The 24,065-nt window shown below is 50.5% G+C and overlaps 1 protein-coding gene across 1 annotated transcript; it reads left to right on the top strand.

The window, feature by feature from the left end:
• Positions 1–6,928: 6,928 nt before the first annotated feature.
• On the top strand, positions 6,929–8,341 carry LOC149408647 (DNA annealing helicase and endonuclease ZRANB3-like). Its single transcript, XM_089650543.1, has one exon. The coding sequence runs from the start codon at positions 6,929–6,931 to the stop codon at positions 8,339–8,341; it is 1,413 nt and encodes a 470-aa protein (XP_089506669.1).
• Positions 8,342–24,065: the final 15,724 nt, after the last annotated feature.

Here is a 24,065-nt window from a genome sequence, read left to right as displayed (position 1 = left end):
CCGGGGTATTCGTTGCCAGCCACTTCACGAAAGCAGAATACTCAAGGTTCGTCCGCGCAAGTACCCCACGCTGAATCCCTGCCATCCTGGCCACATGCCCAAGGACAATCGCATCCTTCCCCCCTGACCAGGCGTACGCTGCTCTGCTTGGTCGACAGAACCACCGGATTTGCTCCACGGCCTTGGCTGCGCGTTCGGCTATCTGCTCCAGCGTAATATTGGCAACTGCTGCTTCCCGGATCTGCAGAAACATTTCATGCGTAAGGTTTTGTTTTCTCTCGTTCATAATACCTTTAGGAACTCCGCTTTACTGTATTCCTGTGACTTGACCATCATTTTTAGAAAATCATCCCGGGAAAAATCGGATAATCGGAATATCTCTTCCGGCTTCATGCCCAACTGCTTCCCGATCTCCCCGGCCGTCTTGCCCTGATCAAGCAGGGATTTGACAATTACCTTCATAGGCTCCAGCAGGTGCGTACCCCTTGCCCTGTTATGCGTAATCGTTCCGTACATGTTCCCCGCAGTGTCTGCATGGCTCACGATCACAACAGGCACCTGACCACCGAGCAGCGACAATAAGGGCTCTTCCCCCGAAACCGTCCACCGGTGGAACCCGTCTATAATCGTATAATCAGGGCGTACCACGATAGGTAACGTCCAGCCGTTTGTCGTAATCGACTGAACCAGAAGGTTTAAATTCTCCCGGTTGACCTTGTTCGGGTTATAGTCATTTGCCTTAAGCAGTGTACGGTCTACCCAGTGAAGGGTACCCAACGGTTCTTTTATGTTCAACTGTTACTCCCCCTGTTTAAGCCTAAATCCGTCAGAACCGAGCGTAACTTTCTCAACTTCGGGTCTCCTGCCACCAGCGCCAAGTATATGGTTTTCCATTCTTTTCTAGTAATCCAGCTCCAGTGCGACACAATCATTTTTTTTATAGCGTCCGGCCACGGTGCGCTCGTTCTCTCCCGGAAAGTTCGCCGGGATATCCTGCAACATCCCCATCGCTGCCGCTTTGTAATCGGATACAGCGCCGTCCACGTAAACGTCATCTGACCCTTTCTTTCCTTTACGGAACATTTCCGTGTCCCAGTACAGCGTGGCCAGGTATGCGTTCGGTTCTCTACGGTTGATCTTCTCCAATAAATCAGGGTAAAACTCCGCCATGCTTACCAGCGATTTCGCGGTATCTACCGAGAAAAACTGAGACATCCGCAGCATGTTCTTACGGGTACCGATCTGCCACAAGTAGACATACTCAATCGGAAAATCCAAGCGATTCCGCAAAAGGTACAGCCACACATCGTTGTCCCGCCAGTCGTAGATAGGATACATTTTATTGTTGGTTGCACTATCCCGGTCCAACCCCGCCACCGAGTACAACCGCTGTACAGACTCCGCAGTGCGTAGCCCTATCAACTGCACCGCATCTGAGGTAATACGTGTCAGGAATGACTGGTACGTCTCTTGCCTTGCCTTTAATTCAGGGTGTTCGGTTATGGCGAACTCTGGAATCTTCCGTACCCAATCCTTCCGCTTATTCTTGTCCCAACAAATGAACGTTTCGTCATTGGCCAGGGAATTAAAGCAGTTAAAGTGCTTCACCTGTAAGCACAGCCACCAAAACTTGACGCCCAATAGCAGGAACTTCTGGCGCCACTCTCGCACCATCCGCTCAACGTCCGGAAAGATAGCCTCTTCATCCACAAAAATTACGGTAAGTTTAGCCGGGTCGGCATTGCCCAAACGAATCTGATTTACCACGACATCCGCAAGCACAATACTGTCTTTGCCCCCGGAAAAGGACATGTAAACGTCCCTCCCAGTTGCGAACACCTGCTTCACCCTGGAATTCGCAGCTTCCACCACGTCAATGTTCGCTTGTTTGCGAACTATAGCCATATTACTTCCCCGCAGTGAGGGCATCCCATGCTTTTCGGTGCAACACTCCCCACCTCTTTCACCTCCGGGGCGTCACCCGCATCCGCATTCTGAGGACTAGGCGTATTAACTATCCTCTCAGCTTCCGTTGTAATACCTGATGCATACTTGCCGATCTCCTCATCTACGGCCTGACGCGTCATGATGAGCGATTTCATTACTTCTTCATCGAACCCAGGCACCTCGAAGTCGTTGTCCAGCCCGATCTCCTTCAGGAATTCTATCTGCAGGTCAAGATGATCCGTGCCCATGGAGTAAATACGGTTATCCGCCAGCATAAGCTTCTTTTTCTGCCGCTCCGTCAAGTCCGTCTTTTTCAATACCCAAGCTGTAGACAGCCCGGCTTGCGCCATGGCCATCGCTAGACCATTGCCTACCAGGATGACATTGTTCTCGTCTACCACAATAGGCTTAGTCTGTCCGAACTGGTTGATACTCTTGACATATTCGCGCAGCTGCGCCTCCGGGTGCCTCCTGACATTCTTCTCCGGGAACACCAAACTATTCAGCGATACCTCTTTTACTTTCATTTTATCCTCATGACAGACACAACACCGTCTTTCCCAGTGCTTGTGCGAAAAATCTTACCGTGTTTGTTCCCGTAGTAGTGCGTGTACCGGGAAACATATTGATTATGTACCCCCAGGATCTTACACGACTCCCCCTCGCCCAAAGGCACGACCGCTGCCAGTACCTTGTCTCGTATCTCGTTCTCCACCATACCTCCTATCCTTTTCTTTTACGTCTTCACTATACCCGAGACGCCCAAAGACAGCAAGGGTAGGGGATTGGCTTAAATAATTTTGCGCAGTGAGTCAAAAAATATCAATTAAATCAACCACATCTTATATTCAATTTTTCCGATAAAAACTTTAAGCACAACTTTGAGTCAAACTTTTCCCTTTAAAATCAAAGACTTAGTTGTTCTTATAGGGGGTTAAACTCATATATATATATATATAAAATATATATACAAAAAGAGGTGGTATAAAGCCGCAACAACCTATGATACAATTTCTAAGTAGTATTATTTTTTGTAAGTAGAATTTTGATACCTGTTTATCTGTAGATTTAAAAATACTCAATAAAAAGACCCTTTTTTGAGAACCCATTGATTCTACGCCGCTTTTGGGCGCAATGCCCGTGAGGCAAAAACCAGATAAATGAGAACGTATTGATTTTAAATAGAAATTTTTGAGTAACTATTTGAGGAAACTTTAAGCTATGAACATATTACAAGCAATAATTGAGTTAAAGGTGGGGGAACACGCAGTTTTCCCAGGGTACTTATCCCGCATGCTGCCGATAGTGGCGGATGCGAAACAGCAATATGGTGGGGACTACGCAGTTACAGCAGGGTTCGATCACGGCGAATCAACTGTTCGTGTGACAAAAGTCAAAGAGTCCTCAGTTCGCGCCCAGATATACCGCTTGCTGGATAAGGGCGAATTCCCTGTGACAATCCCTGCGGGTAAACAAGCGCGTACCTACACCTACGCACATGCGAAAGAGCGGGGACTCAAGTACCACATTAAGAACAACACCGTAACACTGGCTAAGGCGGTATCCCTTCGCGCTCAGGTATACGAACTCCTGACCGAATTTTCCGAGAAAGAGCTGCCTCACGTGGATCTGCCTCCGGGTAAACAAGCGGTGGAGTACGCCTATGAGTACGCCAGGGAGAAGGGGGTAAGGTATTCGATCAACCACGGCAAAGTGACGCGCAAGTCAGATCGGACATCCTTACGCTCTCAGGTATTCGCCATACTTGACACGCTCCTGGAGGATTCCCCGGTGTCCCCCTACATACTGAGGGAAGGAAGTCAGCACACGATTCAGATCCCCCCAGGTAGACAAGCTGCCCAATATGCCTACGACCACGCACGAGAAAATGGCGTACGGTATCGAGTCAGTGAAGGAAGGGTTACATATAACCTGGAGGTAGGACTGGACAAAGAACACGTATTTTTGCAGCTTGTAGTGTTATCGCCGGGGCAATCTGTTAGCGTACCTCGGGTGTCCTACAACTACCTGGATAAGTTAGAGGGCTTGAGCGGTAGGAAATACAGCAAAGACGGGGACATGATAAGACGTATAAAATAATACTTGACTTTTATGCCACACTCGATACAATGGCCACATTAGCAGCACAAAACAGAAAAGGAGAACGAAGTGAGCAAATTAGATATTTTAAAAAACGAACTGTCTACCCAATCCCTGGAGATAACAAGTTGGCTAGAAGCTTGCAATATGGCCTCAGATGATAATACCCACCCATTGCTTTCTCGCGCCATTTACTCCGCAATGGATAATGTCGAGGCTATGCAAGATGAGGGGCACAGCGCATCAGACGCTTTTACACATTTTCACGGCAGTGTCCAAAGTTGTATAGATGATGCTGAGGGCATGTACGGGGAGGATTTTGTAAAATCATGCGTACAAAAATAACAATAACTACAGAGCAATACGAGACAATCAGACTTACGCGCTATGTTGTAGTAGGTGAAGGGCTTCAAATAATATCCGCACATGAAACCCTATCCGATGCTCGTGCTAACAGCACCACAGCTAACAGAATAATGGCGGTGGATGAATTCGAAATCAAAATTATATTAATAACGTGGGGCTGTTGATTACAAAATGCGCCCACTAACCGACCTACCCGACCAGGAGATTAAAATGCGACACAAGACAGAAAAGGAGAACGACAAATGATAACCGAAGCCCTCAAGCAAGAGATTTACAAGAGATACAATGAACAGGGAGTGACTGCCCGTGGTTTGTCTGAAGGTTACGGGATCTCACTGCCCGAGGTGTTCGATATTATCTCGGAGGTACATTTTTCACAGAAAAAATTCGTAGTCAAAATTATGGGTGAGAACACGTGGTATACCGGCAAAGCTGGTGCGGAGTTCGCTAGTAGCGCGGAGGCTCACGCTTTTTTATACGACACGCTGGAAGGTGCGGAAAATCGCGCCTCGACCCTGAACGGTAACTGGAACCGGATGGAACCAGGAAGATGTTGGGTTGCGGAGGCTACCGAGTAATGGCTATCCAGAACGATAGGGACAGGATAATAGATAAGCTGGACAGGGGGATACTGTCCGCGGACCAGGCTAACGTGGCGTTAGTCAGGGTCGAGAGATTCAGGATTGTCCATAAGCTTCCCGCTGGTGTCCGTAAAGCACTCAACGCAGCAGTAAAGTGTAACGAGTTGGGGCACATGGGGAAGGATGGCTTAAAGCCTGAAGTGTACTTCCATCCTACTTTTCGCTATCTGGCCGTTGCTGAGAGAAACCGGATCGCACGGGAGGGGGTAGACGCACTAAGTAAAATTTGTGGGTAATAAATAATACTTGACTTTTACGCCACACTCGATACAATGACCACATCGCAACAAAACAACAGAAAAGGAGAATCAGAAATGTTAGAAGAACTAGCCAAATTTATTTCCAAGCCTCAATTATCCGCGATCCGAGCTACCCTAAAGGGGGAAGAAGCCGAGTATTTCGAGGCCAAGGTTAAGGAACTGACTGACCTAGTGAACACCATGCCCCGCACGTACCAGACGGACGGCCAAGGCAAAGCTGCCGTAGCATACCTGCACTATTTCCACGCTGCTGGATGGGATTGGTACATCACGGAACGGGATCAGGAAGTAGACCAGCACCAGGCGTTCGGATGGGCATCCCCTCCAGACGACTACGCGGAGGCCGGGTATATCTCGATTGAAGAATTGATGCAGAATGGCGCAGAGCTGGACCTATACTGGGAACCTAAAAGTATTGCGGATTTGAGTCTGTGAGTACTCTTGAGAAAGCGAAGAAACTGGCGAAATTCAGTTTCGATGCAGATACGAAACGGTGGGAGTGGGTAGGTACCGACGAGAGCGCCTACCGCGCCATCTTGGATCTGGACCGAGAGGAGGGGTATACATACGAATATGACGAGAGGCTCGATGGGACATATTTTGTGGCTATCTGGTTAGAGGAAAATGCTTGACTTTCACGCAGCACAAGGTACACTGGTCATATAAACAGAAAAGGAGAACGAGAAATGACAACCCCACATGCAGCAGCCGCACAAAGTATCCGTAAACAATTGAAAGCTCTAGGTATTAAAGCCTCTGTGACTAGCGAAAGCTTCGCAGGAGGAAATGCCGTCCGAGTAGCAACAACGGACTTATTGCCGGCAGATAGTAAAAAGGTTATAGATATCTGTAACAGACATGAGTACGGCTCATTTGATGGGATGGATGATTCGTACAAATTCGACAACGTGGATGACTCAATACCGCAAGTAAAATATGTATCCTACTCTAACCACATGACGGAAGAGATGGGGCAGCGGATACTGAATCACATCCGCCCTGTGTTGCTGGAAGAGGGTAACCCCTACTGCCCTGAAACAATCGCAAATAACTTCATGGTGCTTATTGGAACCCGGGGCGAAACACTTGGCCAGTTAGTTCGTGAAGTGTTTTCAGATCAAGGAAAAATTATGGAAGTTTTATCATCATGACATTTACACCAGATACGGATAAAAGTACAAAAATACGCCCTATGTCCGAGGCACCGGAGGACGGCTCTTCCTTTGTTGTGATATTCGAGGACGGCGGACCGCTGTCCCGGCAGCTAGGCATTGTGTGCAAGGATGACCTGACCACGATTCAGGTTAACGGCTACAGGATACCCCGGGCCGCTACGCATATCGTGGGCTGGAGGCCAGTACTGAGCTTCCCCCTGGCGTCTCCTATCCTTTACTTGATGCGATCAATGCCCAAGCACACGTGGGTCCAGGTTTATGACGCGGAGAGAAAAGCGTTCGCCGCCCTTCGTAACACGGATAGAGTGCTTCGAGTGTGCAAGGTTTACGAAGGTGTAAGTTTGGTAAATGAGGAATACATCGAAGACTACATCGGATGGTTACCCTTTACGGAGTACGCACCGTGAGTGAATTTAAGACACAACCTTTCGGGTACCAGATGGAAGACCTGTTGCGCACCCGGGAGGAGTTGAACTTCGCCATCCTATACGAGCAGGGCTTGGGCAAGTCAAAAATAAGCATCGACACGGCTGCGCACCTGTACCGGAAAGGGTGGATCGACTTTGTGCTGGTTGTGGCGCCGAATGACGTACACCGGAACTGGATAGAGGAACAACTGCCGGAGCATTTACCGCTAGATATCGCACCGAATAACCTGGCCACGTACTACCAAACGGACAAGGCTAGTACAAAGTGGCACAGCGCTATGCTTCAGGTGGCGGAATCGCACAAGGGTCTGTCCTGGGTGGCCATTAGCTACGACGGGCTGGTTACGGACAAGGGTAAGCTGTGGGCACGACACATCATGAAAGTACGTAACGTGTTGTTCATCATGGATGAATCCCACACAATCAAGACGCCCAACGCTACGATAACCAAGACTGTCCGGGACATGGCAGGTCGTGCGAAGTTCAGGCGCATACTGACCGGAACCCCCACGGATAAACCCTTCGATATCTACTCACAGATTGCCGCCGTGGATGCGGTGTTCTGGAAGCGCCATCGGTTGGGCACCTTCCAGGAATTTAAAAACATGTTCGGGGTGTTCTACCAGCCCACTGACCCGCGAACGGGTGAAGATACCCCGTATAAGATACTGAAAGGGTACAAAAATCTGCCGTACCTGAACCAGTTGATCCAGAAAATATCCGTAAGGAGGACTAAAGGGGAAGAGCTGGACCTGCCGCCCAAGCTATACACCCGCAGAGACTTGAACATGAGCAAGGAGCAGACGGTAGCGTATGCGGAGTTGGCGCGGCACTACGTGACTGAGGTGGATCTGGCCACGGTATCGGCAGAGATAGCACTGTCACTTAAGGGTAAGCTGCACCAGGTGGCGTGTGGCTTTGTCAAGACCGATGACGGGGATTGGCTGAACATCCCGGGAAAGAACCCAAAGTTGGACGCCGTGGTGGATATCGTATCGAACAGCCAGCACAAGGTAATTGTTTTCGCATTCTATAAGCATGAGATTACGTTAATTGTTGAAGCCTTGTCCGAGTACGGGGCACTGCGGTTTGATGGATCAATGTCTTCCGATGACTGCGCCAGGAACAAGCAACTGTTCAAGACGGAACCGGAGTATCAGGTACTTGTGATGCAGATTGATAAGGGCGCAACGGGGCACAACCTCACGGAAGCCAAGACCGTTGTGTATTTCTCGAACACCTTCTCGTACCTTACCCGGGCGCAAAGCGAGGACAGGGCGCACCGCATCGGACAGTTGAACCCTGTGTTGTACGTGGACTTGGTAATGAAAGGCACGGTAGACGTGGAAATAATCAGATCGCTGCGGAATAAATGTGACGTAGCCAGTACCGTTATTGGTGATGAATTAAAGGATTGGATATAAAAATGTCAACCGTATATGTAGTGCAGCAGCCGCAACGCTGGAACGACCTTAAGCAATGCATGGAGTCAACGTTCGATGTTCTCCCTGCCGAGGACTTTGGGGATATTGTGTACCTGTTGTCCCCCATGGCGAAACCGTTTGACGTTCAAGATTCCGTGCTGAATCAGATTAAGCAGGGGCTGAGTCGCTATAGTGACGAGGACTATCTGCTCCTGATCGGTAGCCCTGTCTTGATCGGCATTACCTGCACGGTAGCTGCGCTACAGAATAAGGGTAAGGTAACTCTGCTACAGTGGAGCGGAAAGAACAAAAGATATATTCCTGTTAGCGTAAAAATTTATTGACTTTTACGTCATATCAGGTACAGTACTACAACCAACAGAAAAGGAGAACAACTTGAAAACAAATACCACTCTCAAAGACTTATGCAAACATATGCCTGACATTAGGCTGCGCGATAGATTGTGCAGAAGTCAAGGTAAGGAAGCCCCCGACGTAGTGCCGTTCCCTGTGTCCGAAGTGGTCAAAAAACTAGGGATACAAGATGCTGTTTGGTGTCTCCGTGGCTGTTATTACGCAGACAGGGATATGGCCTCCTTTGTCACATACCTTGGGGACAGGGTATACAACCCTTACCGAGGGGTGAATCCGCTGGTGGCCTACGCACTCTGCGACATATTGGCAACGAGGGCGTGGCTGGATACCGATGGAGACGGAGCTGCGAAGGATAAAGCTGCCAAAGCGGCTTGGGGTGAAATTGAGCTGGAATTCAATAAACTATTTTGCGAGGAATAATGGAAAAAATTGACAGACTGCATGCGCTTGTCTATGAGCAGCTTGCTGCGGAGGACGAAGTGGCGATAGCGGAGAGGCAACTGAGCGCAGCAAAGCGGAGACTATCCCGCCTCGCTGACTACGTGATCCCGGATGTTATGGAAGAGATGAATCTTACGGAATACAAGACCAGTGATGGATTGACCGTCAAGCTTAAACAAAGTATCCGTGCGAATATTTCGGAGTTCAACCGCCCCACGGCATTCGCATGGCTCGAGGATCACGAACATGACGCGATGATCAAGACAGTAATTACCGTGGAGGTTCCCGCGTTACTGTCAGACTTTGAAAACGTGGAGGAGATCCAAGCTGCATTGAAAACGGTATGCGACAGCCTCCCCTCCACCGAGGCACAAAGTGTGCATAGTGCCACATTGGGCGCCTTCGTCAAGGAAAAGCTGGTCGAAGGGGAAGAAATTCCGCTGGATATCTTTGGCGTTTTCCGCCAGGTAGCCAGCGTAGTAAAGGCCTCTAAATAACACGCAGTAAAGGGAAAGCGCGGAACCTTAACTTATCCGGCTAACAAGTAAAAGGAGCATTACCATGGCAACAAAAGCAAAAGCAGCAAGCATTGAACCAGGTACCACAGTCGCGGAGCAGGGCAACACAGCGGTTACAGAATACGCAGGTTACGAAGAGATGGGCGCAACGGGATTCGAGAGTCAAGACCGCTCTGATTACGCGTTACCCTTTCTCACGATCCTGCAAGGCCTAAGCCCGCAGCTAGAGGAAAACAAGGAACTGCGCCAGGGGTTGCTGTTTAACTCAGTAACCGGCGAATCCTTTGATGGTGACAAAGGGGTGCGGTTCGTACCTGCAGCTACCAAGCACTCATTCATTGAGTACAAGCCCCGCACGGCAGGTGGCGGTTTTGTGGCCGAACACAAGCTGGACTCCGAGGTTGTGAAATCCTGTTTAGAGTCTCAAGAGTTCGGGAAGTACCACGTGGGTGACAACGAGCTGGTTGAGACGTTCCAGGTATTCGGCATAATCTTGGGCGAAGACGGCCCACAACAAGCGGCAATCTCGTTCAAGGGTGCAAGCATCAAGCGCTACAAAGGATGGATGACACAAGCGCGTACCGTACAGATCAAGCTTGAAAGCGGTAAGCGTATCAATGCTCCACTATTCGCCCACGTGTACAGACTCTGTACTGTCAGCGAAAAGGCACCGAAAGGTACGTTTTACAACTGGAAAATATCCTTTGATGGCGAAAACGCAGCAGCTTGCCGATTGCCAGCAGACGGCGAACTTGTACAACTGGCAGTAGCGCTGCACAAGGTCGTAATGGAGGATAAAGTCAAGGTAGATCACAACGCGGTACGTGGTACCGATACCGTGGAAGAAACGACGGAATACTAACCCTCAACCCCTGTAAGGAAAACATAATGTTTGATGACTATACGTGGATGTTCCTTGCCGGGGTGCTGTTCGGGTGGGGAACAAAAGTTCCGTTTCTGCTTAAGTGGTATCGAGAATATGAGGCGGAACGTTTGGAGTTCTACCGTGTTTCGAAGCGGATATTTGAATTAATGAAAGAACGAGAGGATGACTAGAATGAGACTAACTAAAGGTAAAATCAGCCTGATAATCCGGGCAATCATGGCGGACGTGCCCCTGGTGAATAACGAATCCGCTGTTACGGATCTGGTACAAAAACTGGCGATACAGCAGTTGCCGCACTGGTTTTCCGCCATACCACAGGGGGTACTTGAGGAGTATCTAGGTGTGTCATATGTGTACTCAAGCGACATAGGTGTTGCCTGTTCGGTTACCGTGCGTAATGGTAAGTTCGACTGTAAGAAAGCTAAGGCCGAGTCCCGGGAGCTTCAAGAGTTGATTGCTTCGCACAACGCAAGCAGGGAAACCCGTGAAGAGATAGAGCGTGCCCTACGTGCGAATTTTGCAGGGATCACTACTGTCAAGGACTTTACTGAGCGTTATCCCGAACTGGAAAAGTACCTAGACATGCCCACAATACACAAGGGACTTCCCACGTTCCCGCTGACCGACATGTTAACCAAAGCAGGATGGAAACAACCATGAACGAAAAACATATCTCACACCCAGTACAGGTGCCAGAAGGTAAAGAAGTAGAAGCGATAGACATATCGGAAGAAGAAAACCGCGTCACAGTTGTGTTGATGCTTCGGGACAAGGGGGTAGTACCCGCCCCGAAACCCCGGCAGCGGATGGCTGTTGTGATGCTGGAGGGCAGCGAAGATACCAAGAGCGCACTTCGCTGCCACAAAGAGACCGGTAAAATGATCAGGTTCAACGAGACGTATAAGACCTCCGAGACGGTCTGCATGGAACAAGCACCCCCCGGCATGTATTATATTGTACCTGCGGAGCGGTTACGGTACCTGACACAGGTACTTGCTGAGGAGTTATGTAAGCATGTTCAATACCCGCAAGGTGTTGAACCCTTGGCGAGACTTCACGAAGTATCCGATAATCTGAAGGAATTAATTGAGACGGATTCGGATCACGTGCGCCCCGATGCGGGGATATGGTTATCCGAAGCGGAAAGGGCAAGCGCAGTGGATGCTCTGGTTATAGGGGCATACGGGGTTGTGCGTGAGATACTGTCACGATAATGGATTGGACACAACAACAAGCGTCTGCGCTTACCCAGGTCAAGCACTGGTACGCAAACAGGCCGAAGCTTTGGTTTACGCTAGGCGGGTATGCCGGGACAGGAAAGAGTACCCTGGCGCGGCATATCGCTGAAACAATCGGTGCGACGCGCGTGTATTTTGCGGCGTACACCGGCAAGGCTGCGCACGTATTGCGTAAGATGGGGGTAGGTGAGGTCAGCACGATCCATAAGCTGATTTATATCCCGAAAGGGCAGTCAACGGTAATCATCGCGCAGTTACAGATGGAGCTGTTATCGTGCAAAGATGACAAGCGTAAGCGAGAGATTAATGCCAAGCTGGACAACCTTTGCCGCCCTTTCTTTTCGCTCAAGGTGGACAGCCCCTTGGCACGTGCTGACCTGGTAATACTCGATGAGTATTCGATGATTGATAGCCAGATGGGGCAGGATCTTTTATCCTTTGGTTGTCCTGTTCTTGCATTGGGGGATCCTGGCCAACTGCCGCCCTCGTTCGGGAACCCATTTTTCACTGGGGATCCAGACGTGATGTTGACCGATGTACGCCGTCAAGCAAAGGATAACCCAATCATTCAACTAGCGACTATGGCAAGAGAGGGCACCCCGATTCCGATGGGGAATTATGGCAACAGTAAAGTAGTTCGCCGTGGTGGTAACACAGAAGAGGTACAAGCTGCCGACCAGTTGCTGGTGGGCATGAACAAAAGCCGTGCAGTGGGTAACCGGACGTTACGCAAGCTGAACAAGTACCCGGGAGATTTTCCAGCCAAAGGGGAAAAGCTGGTGTGCTTGCGCAATAATGCCGAGGCAGGATTGTATAACGGTCAGATCTGGTATGCTGAAGAAGACTCGACGCTACTGGATGACTGTATCGCTATAAGCTTGATTGATGACGATGGGGACAAGGCGGCAGCGCTTGCCCAAATACCGCCCTTTCTTGGGCAACCCTCGGAGAGGTTTACGGAACTGGATACGTTTGACTTTGGGTATGCCCTCACTGTCCACAAGTCGCAAGGGTCCCAGTGGGAAAAGGTTGTGCTGCTGGATGAATGGTACGGTAACCACAGAAACAAGTGGCTGTACACAGGCATTACCCGGGCTGCGGAACAATTAACAATTATTAGGAGTTAGTATGCGGATAGAACAAGATGTGCTGCTGGTACTGGAACAAGCGGAGGTAGAAGCTAACCTACTATTTTTGCGTGGCCAGCTTGATCGAAAACTGTACGGACGTACCAACAAGGTGCTTGAAGCTGCCGGGGGGAAGTGGAATAGAAAGGTAAAGGCGCACGTGTTCGAGACGGATGCCTCTGCCCGGGTAGAGGATATGATTCTGACTGGGGAAGTGGAGCTACCGAAAGATGAGTTCAATTATTTCCCCACACCTCCCCACGTGGTGCGGTTATTGATGGACGAAGCACAGATCGAACCGGGAATGTTCGTGCTGGAACCGAGCGCAGGTCAAGGCCACATAGCCCGGGCGTGTGTCATGGCGAAGGGGCGCGTGGTGTGTTACGAACTGATGCAGAGGAACTACGAGGTATTGAGGGATTCTCCGGGGTATCAAGGCGTGTACTGTGGGGACTTCCTACAGGTTGCATCAAGCCCAAGATACGACAGGGTAGTTATGAACCCACCGTTTATGCGTCAAGCGGACATTAACCACGTAATCCACGCGTTCCGATTCCTCAAGCAAGGGGGGAGGCTGGTATCGGTAATGAGTGCGGGGGTGCTGTTTAGGCAGAACAACCTGGCGCGTAATTTTCGGAGCTGGGTGGGGAGTATTGGGGGCAAGCTAATACCACTGGAAGAAGGTTCTTTCCGGGAATCGGGTACTTTAGTTAATACGGCAGTGTGTGTAATGACGAGACTGGACTAATGCATTTGCCCCTGTTCCACAGTGTCGAGAGTAACTGGCGGCCGCCCAAGATGGCAGACCTCCCTGATTGGAGTTTGGCCAAGCGCGTGGCTATTGACTGCGAGACACGCGATCCAGATTTGAAAAAGACGGGACCGGGGGGCGGCCGAACACCTGAGAGTTACATTACGGGGGTGTCTTTTGCTATCGAGGACGGACCAAAGCATTACCTGCCTATCCGGCACGAAGGCGGGGACAACCTCCCGGTAGAGGAGGTATTACGCTACCTAGCCTATCAGGGAACGTGCTTCAAGGGGGACATTGTTGGTGCGAATCTGTCCTATGACATAGACTTCCTGGCAGCGGATGACGTGCGCTTCACTAAGGCAAGATATTTCCGGGATATCCAGGTAGCTGACCCGCTGATATACGAACTTCATGCCAGCTACTCAATGGCCAAGATTGCGCAGCGGTGGGACTGCCAGGGCAAAAACGAGGACGTGCTACGCATGGCCGCCAAGGACTACGGGGTAGACCCTAAGAGTGGCATGTGGCAGTTACCTGCTCGATTCGTTGGAGAATACGCGGAACAGGACTCCGCACTACCCCTTGAGATACTGCGGAAGCAGGAGCGAGAGATCGACAAACAGGGGCTTTGGGATATCTACAACCTGGAATCCCGATTATTGCCACTGCTGGTTAAGCTACGGCGCAGGGGTGTACGGGTGGATACGGAACACCTAGCCCGGATGGAGCGTTGGGCTATGGACGAAGAGTTACGCCTCCTTGCAGACATTAAATACCACACCGGCCGGCAGCTCAGTCTGGATCAGGTTACGAACCCTACCTTTCTAGCCCCGGTATTCGATGCAATCGACGTCAAGATGGGCGCCACGGCAACAGGCAAAGCTAGTGTGGATATTGACTGGATGGCAACGATAGATCATCCAGTCGTTCGGTCGATTGAACGTGCCCGGAAGATGAACAAGTTACGGAACACGTTCTGCGCCAGCGTGAATACGCACATGATCAAAGGACGGATTCACTGTACGTTCAACCAGCTACGCATGGCCAAACAGGAGGGGGGTTTCAGTAGTGATGATTCACAAGGGGCAGCTTACGGCCGCCTGAGTTGCCAGAACCCGAACCTACAGCAACAACCCGCACGGGATGATTTTTCCGCAAGATGGCGCGCGATATACCTGCCGGAAGAGGGTCAGCAGTGGGCAAGTAATGATTTCTCAAGTCAGGAACCCCGGATGACTATCCACTACGCCTCCCGGTCCCGGTCTGTGATCGGGGAAGAGGCGTGGCGGTTTGCACTTGCTGCCCGGGATACGTTCCGGGAGAATCCAAGGACGGATCCACACGGTATGACAGGTCAGATGATACATGGCAGAATGCCCACAAAGACCGAGCGTAGCGCAGCAAAGACGGTGTTCCTTGGGCTGTGTTACGGGATGGGAGGACCCAAGCTGTGCCGTCAGTTAGGTCTGCCCACAAAGTGGGTTGTGCGCAACATTGGGGATACGTGGGAGGAGCGCAGCAAGGTATTTGACTTTGGAACACCAGAGGCGGATGCATTGATACAGATAGGGCAGGAGCCTATTGAGGTGGCCGGGGAAGAGGGTACGCAATTCCTGCACCTGTTCGACCAGAAAGTGCCGTATGTCCGCAAGTTGGCCAAAGCGGTGGAGGGTAAGGCCAAGCGGGTAGGCTGTGTGCGTACAATACTTGGCAGGTTATGCCACTTCCCTACGGACGATTATGGTAGATACGAGTGGACGCACAAGGCCCTCAATCGTCTCATTCAGGGCAGCGGTGCGGATCAAACGAAAAAGGCGATGCTGGATCTGGACGCTGCAGGGCACCACATTATTATTCAGGTTCATGACGAAATAGCTTTAAGTGTGGGACAAGAGGCCGAGGCACACAGTGCGGCAAGGTTGATGGAGTCCGCGGTTAGAATAGACTTGCCGACAGTGGTTGACGTGGAGATTGGTCGATCCTGGGGGCACTCGATGGGGTACACCGGGTGACTTTCGGGTAATTATTTTTATTATTTTGTGCAAATACCGCTTGACTTTTACGCCATAAGGTATACACTGGGCTCATCGTAACAAAACAACAGAAAAGGAGAACAACATGTTAGATCTAATGAGCGTAGGCCGGGCATATGTAAAAGTAGGCAACACCGAACTGTACGTTGAAATACCCACAGAAGAATTAGAGTCGCTGTTTGCCCAAGCTGAAGCGATTGGACAAACGCTGTCCTACACCCTAGAAGGAGCTACTTGTACTGTTCATGGGGAAGAGGAACCAAACGAACTCCGTGCGATGGCAAATGCTCCAGTTAATACACCGATCCAAGTGGAGTTTGCAGACGGTAAGAAACGGACGGGCATAATCAATCCCACTGACCCATCTTATATAAAAATACAGGGCACCCTGTGGTACCTGCTGGACGAAGAACTGGTAGGCTGGAGGAGAAAATAATGTACACGCAAGAATTTCTGAATCAGATCGAGACTGCCAAGTATCACGGAGAGAAAACATTTTACGCGGGTAAACCCCGTGTACCTGTACAGGACGTACAGTTTATGGACATGTGCAAACAGATTAACGAAACTCAAAAGCCCGAAAGATGGTTCATGCTTCCACTACTGGACGCATGGATGCAAGGTTGGGACACCGCAAACTTAGAATCACAGGAGAAAACAGCATGATTATTCACGGTAAATACCTCAAAGCATGTGCGCTATTTGTAAATAAAAAGGATCCCCGGGGCTACATTAAGGGGGTACATGTTGAGGCTTATGGTAGCGACGCTATACTGACTGCAACCGATGGAGCTTCGCTGATATCCTGTAGGATTACCCTCCCTGAGAGTTCCCCTGCGGCAGTGTTTACCGTACCGTTGGACATACTGGATAGCTTAACGGAAAAATCTGACGTAGTGGTCAGTCTCACACCGCCTACTGTAGCGGAGGGGTTGCCCACGGTAACGTTACGGCAGGGCGCAATTAGCGTCTCGGACGTTGTTGTCTCTGGTAAGTACCCACAATACAGACGCATCGTGCCGGAGCGCATGTCCGGGGAGCAGGGGTGGGGCTGTACGATGCCGCTATTGACTCGTGCAGCTAAGGCGTGTGCGTTGATCAACGGTGCGCCTCTGCCGACCATACTGATGACGCACAACGGCACGGATGTCCAATCTTTCTGCACGGGCAACCCGGATGTACTTATCCTGATAAGCCCCATGAAGGGCAGAGATGTCCCGTACACCAGACCCGACTGGTTAGGCCTGTAAATGTCAGAATCCCGTATGTGGTGCGGATTGAAACCTGTGCTGGTACGCGCGGGTCTCGACCCGCACCGGATAGAGAACAAAGCAGGACTAGGTACGCCTGATGTCAACTATCGGGACGGGTGGATAGAGTTGAAGTACGTGCCGAAGCTACCCACGAGAGGGGGTATCGTGCAGGTACGCCGCTTTACCCGGCTACAGCGTCTCTGGTTGACACGTAGGGAACAGGCGGGGGGTCGCTGCTTCTTATTGCTAAAAGTCAATAAAGAGTGGATACTGTTTGGGGGAACTGTTGGCGCAAAAGTAGTGGGAAGCGTGTCCCGCCAGGAAATGGAGGGACACGCTTTATTGATAACCACTGACAAAAAATTATTACTGAGGTACTTATGATATTAAAACCACATGAGTTATTGTACTGCTATCGAAAAAGAACAAAGACCACACAGCTTGAGTGTGCGCAGTGGTTTGACCTACCAATTAAAGCGTATCAGGCAATTGAGCGAAACGTAAAGCCAGCGCCGGAGTCTTTGGTGTCTCACTTGGATAAGTTCTTCCAGCAAAGTGGGGGCATTACCGAGCTTGAACAGTGCGTTGCACTGCGGCGCCGAGCGGGGGAACACCAGAAGGTTATTGCAGAACAACTAGGGTGCAGTCTTGGGTGGCTTAAGGAGATCGAACGCGGCAACGCGGATCCCACCAAGTTGGCCAGATACTGGGAAAAACGTATACCTCACAAAGAGCGTTAAATGATAGGCCGCACAGAGGACGCTGTAGAATTTCTTACGAAATTTTACGGTGGGGCACGGTGGGTGCTGACCGCAGTAATACCTGACGGCAAGACCGATACCAAAACTTTCCATGAACCCGCAGATGCTGCGGCGTGGATCGAGTTATGGCAGGGGAAGAAGAACCTTTATTTCCATGTCAACCCTACCTGTAACGACAGGGATTCCAAAGCATCAAAGGAGGACATGTACGCGCTATCCTGGTTACATGTCGATATCGACCCCCGGGCGGGGGAAGACATTGCGGAGGAGAAGGTAAGGGCACTGAAGCTGCTTCGGGCATTCCCACAAAAGCCCACGGCTATCGTCGATTCGGGAGGTGGGCTACAGGGTTTCTGGAAGTTGCAGCACAGCGATGATCTACTTGTTAGCGGAAACCGAGACAAGGCGCAGACCCTTGAGCTGTACAATGTCCAGCTTGAGAAGCTGTTCCAGGCGGATCACTGTCACAATATTGACCGTATCATGCGGATTCCGGGTACGATCAATCTGCCCACAGCACTCAAGCGGAAGAAAGGACGGTTACCTACCCTGGCCAAGCTTGTCGAGTGGAACGACACGGTTTTCCCTATCTCGAACTTTGTGCCGGCAGTTCGGGTGCAGACTGCCAATGCCGGATTAACTTCCGGTCAGCCCAAGCTGCGCATCGTGGCCAGTGTGCTGGATATCGGGGTAGACGAGCTGCGGGATTGGGCGCGGGATAATAACAAGAATATTGCAGACCACACGCTTGCGCTTATAGCTTCCGGTCAAGATCCCATCAACCCTACCAAGTACGAATCCCGGTCAGAAGCATTGTTCAAGGTGTGTTGCGATCTGGTAAGAGCTGGTGTGCCGGATGAAATGATTTTCGCGGTTATCACAGGCAACAATGAGATCGCAGTCAGTGTGCGGGATAAGCCCAACTGGGAGCGGTACGCAAATCGTCAGATTGAACGTGCGAAAGAGGAGGCAATTGATCCACACCTCCGGCAAATGAACGAGAAACACGCCGTAATTGCGGACATTGGCGGCAAGTGCCGGGTTATCAGTGAGGTCTATGACGAAGCGTTGGACCGGTATCGAATCAGTAGGCAGAGCTTTGAGGATATCCGCAACAGGTACCGCCACCTCAAAGTTATCGTTGGGCAAGGTAAGGGGGGCGCGCCGATTGAGAAGCTACTGGGTAACTTCTGGCTTGATCATCCGCAGCGACGCCAGTACGAAAAGATAGTTTTCGCTCCCGGTAAGGAATTGGAAGGATCGTATAACCTATGGCAGGGGTTCGCGGTAGAGCCGATCCCGGGGGTCCGGCATGAATCTTTTCTTCAGCACACCCTGGAACATATCTGCTGCGGCGACGTTACAAACTATGAGTACCTGCTGAACTGGCTTGCACGTCTGGTGCAGTTGCCCGGTAAAGCGGGACAGGTTGCCGTGGTGCTTCGCGGGGAACGGGGAACGGGAAAATCTATCTGGGCGAAGACAATAGGCAGACTGTTTGGGCGTCACTTTATGCAGGTCAGTGACTCGAAACACTTGGTGGGGTCATTTAATGCTCACCTACGGGACACGGTACTACTGTTCGGGGATGAGGCGTTCTTTGCCGGGGATCGTAAGCATGAATCCGTACTGAAAACGATGGTGACGGAAGATGTGCTTGTGGTGGAGGGTAAAGGGATAGACGCGGAAGCTGCACCTAACTATGTCCACCTGATATTGGCGTCAAACGATGAGTGGGTAGTACCTGCTGGATTGGATGAGCGGCGCTTCTTTGTTCTGGAGGTATCCCACCTGGGCAAGGGTAAGTTTGACTACTTCGAATCCATAGCGAACGAACTGAGCAAGGGTGGCTTTTCCTCCCTACTGCACATGCTGCTAACTCGAGACATATCCACGTTCCAGGTCAGAGACTACCCGCGCACCGCAGCACTTCAGCAACAGAAAATTCTCAGCATGTCCTCGGAAATGCAATGGTTCTATAACAAGCTGCAACACGGCCAGGTATTGAAGACGGATCAAGCGTGGCGGAATGTTGTAGTTAAAGAGCAACTATACCTTGATTATATTTCTGAGATGCAGGAGCAGAGCAAGCATTACCGCCAGGGGCGTACCGGATTCTTTAACTTCATATCCAGCATAATGCCCGAGGGATACCCGATTAGCCGCCAGCAATACATGGTGATCAAGGTAAGAAATGATAATGGACACATCATTGATATAAAGAAACGGGTATACGTGTTCGAGATCCCCGGCCTAGAAGTACTTCGCGCACACTGGGACGCCCGGTTAGGTGGGCCATTCAAGTGGCAGTCCGTGATAAGTACACAGAGCGACATTGATATTGATGATAGGGTGGAGTTTTGATTCAGTTACTTGTAAAAATATTTTTAATATTCTTACAAGTAACGCTTGACTTTTACGCCATAGGGTGTACACTGGGTTCATCGTAACAAAACAACAGAAAAGGAGAACAACATGAGAGTAGGTCAAACAGTATATACCGAAGGATTAAACCTAAAAGGTAAGAGAGTAGTTACAACCGCTATGATAGTAGAGGTACTGCCCGAGGAAGATGCCTCCGGTAACGCAGTAGTAATCCGTACAGGGGGTATCCTCATTCGCACCCCGATAGCTACATTGTTCAATACACGCGCTGAAGTCCGCGCCCGGATAGGGTAGTACTCCACATGCTATTTACCCTTGAAGTAACCAATCAACAAGGTACCGTAGTGTACCGTGGTCAATTCCACTCCGCGTCAGATGCGGGGAAATACTATACCAAACATTACGGGCTTAAACACAAGTACGCGATATCCACACCAAGTAGCAAATTCGTATTGGTGGGTACGCTAAAGGAGAAATCATGATTCAAGTAGGCGATTATGTAATCATCAACGAAGTAGACTGCCCCTGTGCCAAGCTGGTGGCCGAAGTCACTGAAGTACGTCTCATAAGGGACATCATAGACTCGGAACAGTATCAGGTGGTGGCAAAGTACCTATCAGGGAACACCAGCATGTTGGAATGCTCCGCAGGTATGTCACGTGTGACAAGAGTCACAGATTTTGGCGTGGATGTCGTGGTAGGTGACGACTACTTTACCTGCACAAAGGTTCGGGAGTCCGTGGCTACCTATGAGGACGGAAAAATCAGGAACTGGCAGGACAGCCGAATTCTTGCGCGGGAACCCCTGCGCCGGAACAGAAGACAAGGAGACAAGAAATGTTAAGTTTTGATCAGGAATTGAAGGACAAACTTTTAGCGCAAATCATTCTGCACCGTAAACAGGATCAGATAATTCAAGGAACGTACGGGTACGGAGAGGGTGATGCGTGGAAGGGTTGCGCGGTGGGTTGCGCCATACATTCACTGAATATGCTTAAGGGGATGAACTATGGTTTCTTCAACCATAGCGCTTACGAACTTGAGTTCGGAATACCTATGGTTCTGGCCAGACTGGAAGATAGTGTATTTGAGGGTATGTCCGTAGAAGACTGTAAGTTATGGCCGGAGCAGTTTATCGAGGCTGTTCCGGTAAATACCGACCTGTCCCTGGTCTGGCCTAAGCTCGCAGTCTGGTTGATCACGGATAGCCAGGATGGGGTAATTGCTGGAGGTATGGGGGAGTGCCTAGGTGTATTGTGTGGTGTAGCTAACCTGTACACCAAGGTTATCCAGGGAGAGGATCCGACCTTGGAGGAGTGGGTAGTATTGAAGGAGAAAGCCGATAGTTTTGGTAACGCGCACAGTGGCTCACTTCCCTGCTACGCCGGATATGTTGCAAGGTATGCTGCGCTGTGTGGGGCAAGTTCTTTCTACGGCAACGACGTTGCGGCCTATGCCTGTGAAACTTTAGTGTTTGCGGCTAGGATTGCGGTAGCCGCTGCGGGTGCAAACGCCAGCACTGAGGGTATTTCACCCTTTTCCCTGGACGCCCGCTCAGTGTTCGTGAGTCAAAGGTACTTCAAAAAGTTGTCAGATAAATTAATTGAAATTCTTAAGGAGACGTCATGAAAGTTTTTAGGAACCAGGGGATACTGGATTTAGCCAGCATTGTCACGTTCGGGGTATCGGTTAAAGCGGAAGGTACACCAATCGGTTTTTTCGGTACCGGCCTGAAGTACGCCATTGCCATTTTGCTACGCGAGGGTTGCACGATCTGGATACGAACACACCAGGGAGCAGACGTACACGTTTACGAATTCGGCCTTGAGGGGATACAGGTTCGGGGCGTAACCTTCCAGTGCATAACACTGAACGGTCAGCACCTGGCATTCACTACGGAATACGGCAAAACGTGGGAGCTTTGGCAAGCGGCAAGGGAGCTTTACAGTAACTGTCTCGATGAGCATGGGGAGGTTGTAGACTACTCAGTGGATGACTACCAGGGCACACAGGTTATCGTTTCCGGGGAAGCTTTTGAGGCAGTATGGCAGGAGAGGCACACCTTTCTGTTGAACACAAAGCCGTTATACGCTACGGAATCATTGGAGATCCATCCTGGTCCTTCTGAATTCGTTTACTACCAGGGGATCCGGGTACACAGACTGAATCCCTCTAGCATGTTTACCTACAATCTACTGAACCGGCAAGCATTAACGGAAGATAGGACATTGGCAAGCTGGTGGCTATCCTCAATTGATATCCGGGACGAGTTAAGTATCTGCACGGATGCTTCAATCGTGGACGCGGTGCTGTGCGCTCCACAGGACACGGTAGAGGCGGAACTTGATTACAACTACGCCACACCTGGAGAGGTGTTCGCAGGTCGGGTACTGCACCACCTACGAACAGGTACGTTGAACCTTAACCCTACGGTAACTAAGGGGGCACTGAAGCGCACTATGTCCTGTCAAGAAGTGACTGACATAACGGGAAGTCTCTCAGAGGAGGACTCTACCCTAATAACGGATGCCATGGAGCTGGTTATGCGTTCCGGTTTCGACGTGTCAATATTCACGGTCAGTGTGGTACCGGATCTGGGCAAGGATGAATCCTCGTTCGTCATGGGGGAAAACATTTACCTGACCCGCGCGACGTTGGCGAAGGGTGTTTACAACGTGGCCAGTGTGCTGTTGCAGAAATACCTTGAGTGTCAGAAAGGGCTGAGTACACAGTCTAAGGCGATGCAGGACTTCTTGCTCAGCACTGTCATTCAGTTGGCAGCGAAAAGATAAAATGGATACCACCCCGGAAGAGAAATTCATGCTGAAGCGGGAGGCATTCCTGAAATGGCTTTCCCGTAACGGTGCGGAAGTACTGCCCCCTGTGAACGGGAACGAATTGGTTCGTTTTATCTGCACAAGCCGTATTTCTTCAGTTTGGCGGAGTACGAAACACAGCCTGACATTCAACGGCGCAGCTTCCGCAGCGTGGTATGCATTTACACATGCACAGCCCTGGAGGGCAGTACCCAAGCCTAGTCGTAGAGCGTTACGCCCAAAGATACGGGCGTTGTTGGCTCGGGATGGTACGCTGTGCTTCTTCTGCGGGGAAGAATTGGGCGGGGATATCACGGTTGAACATATCCTTTGCGCAACCTTTGGCGGGGTAGACCACATGGCGAACCTCGCACTTGCGCATGGGGAGTGTAACAAGTCAGCCGGAAACCTGAGTGTGCGAGAAAAGATCGCAATACATGTTAAAAATACAAGGAGGTAACATGACTGGAAAGATGACAGACGTTTCAATCGACATAGAAACGATGGGTACAGGGCAGAACGCGGCACTCTGTCAGATCGGGTTCGTATGCTTTAACCGCCACACCGGACAGCTTGGCAGCAATGTTCTGGTGAATGTAGATATTATGGACGCGGTAGCCTGTGGGGGCGTGATCACGGCGGACACCGTTAACTGGTGGTCGATGCAGGGCGGCTTTCGGTACGCGATGACGTTGCCGATTGTATCCGTATCACACGCGCTAAAGGTTGTACGGGACAACCTCCCCGAGCTGCCCCTGTGGGCGAATGGGGATACGTTTGACATTGCAGTGCTGGAACGACTGTATCTCCAACTAGGGCAAGCCGTACCTTGGGCGTACAACGCACCCCGGGACCTGCGGACACTACGGGATGTGTGCGCCTACTCGGAAATCCTTACCGAATGCCCCGCTGTGCCCACACACAACGCGCTGGATGACGCGACGCAACAGGCGAAGGAGATTGTGGACCGAATAGCAAGAATTCGTCAACTTTCTGTGCAAGTATAGCTTGACTTTTACGACAACATAGGTACACTGCTTGTGTACATTAATTAATTAATTAAATATAACGGAGGAAAGATGAATACTTTTATAAAATCAAGTGGAATACTTTTGATGGGAATGGTACTAACGATGA

The sequence above is a fragment of the Hesperophylax consimilis genome, unplaced genomic scaffold, assembly GCF_061612785.1.
Source record: "Hesperophylax consimilis isolate HC1 unplaced genomic scaffold, BYU_Hcon_1.0 scaffold_143, whole genome shotgun sequence".
Lineage (NCBI taxonomy): Eukaryota > Metazoa > Arthropoda > Insecta > Trichoptera > Limnephilidae > Hesperophylax > Hesperophylax consimilis.
The sequence above is the reverse complement of the archived record's forward strand: the minus strand, read 5'-3'. Positions and strand labels throughout refer to the sequence as shown.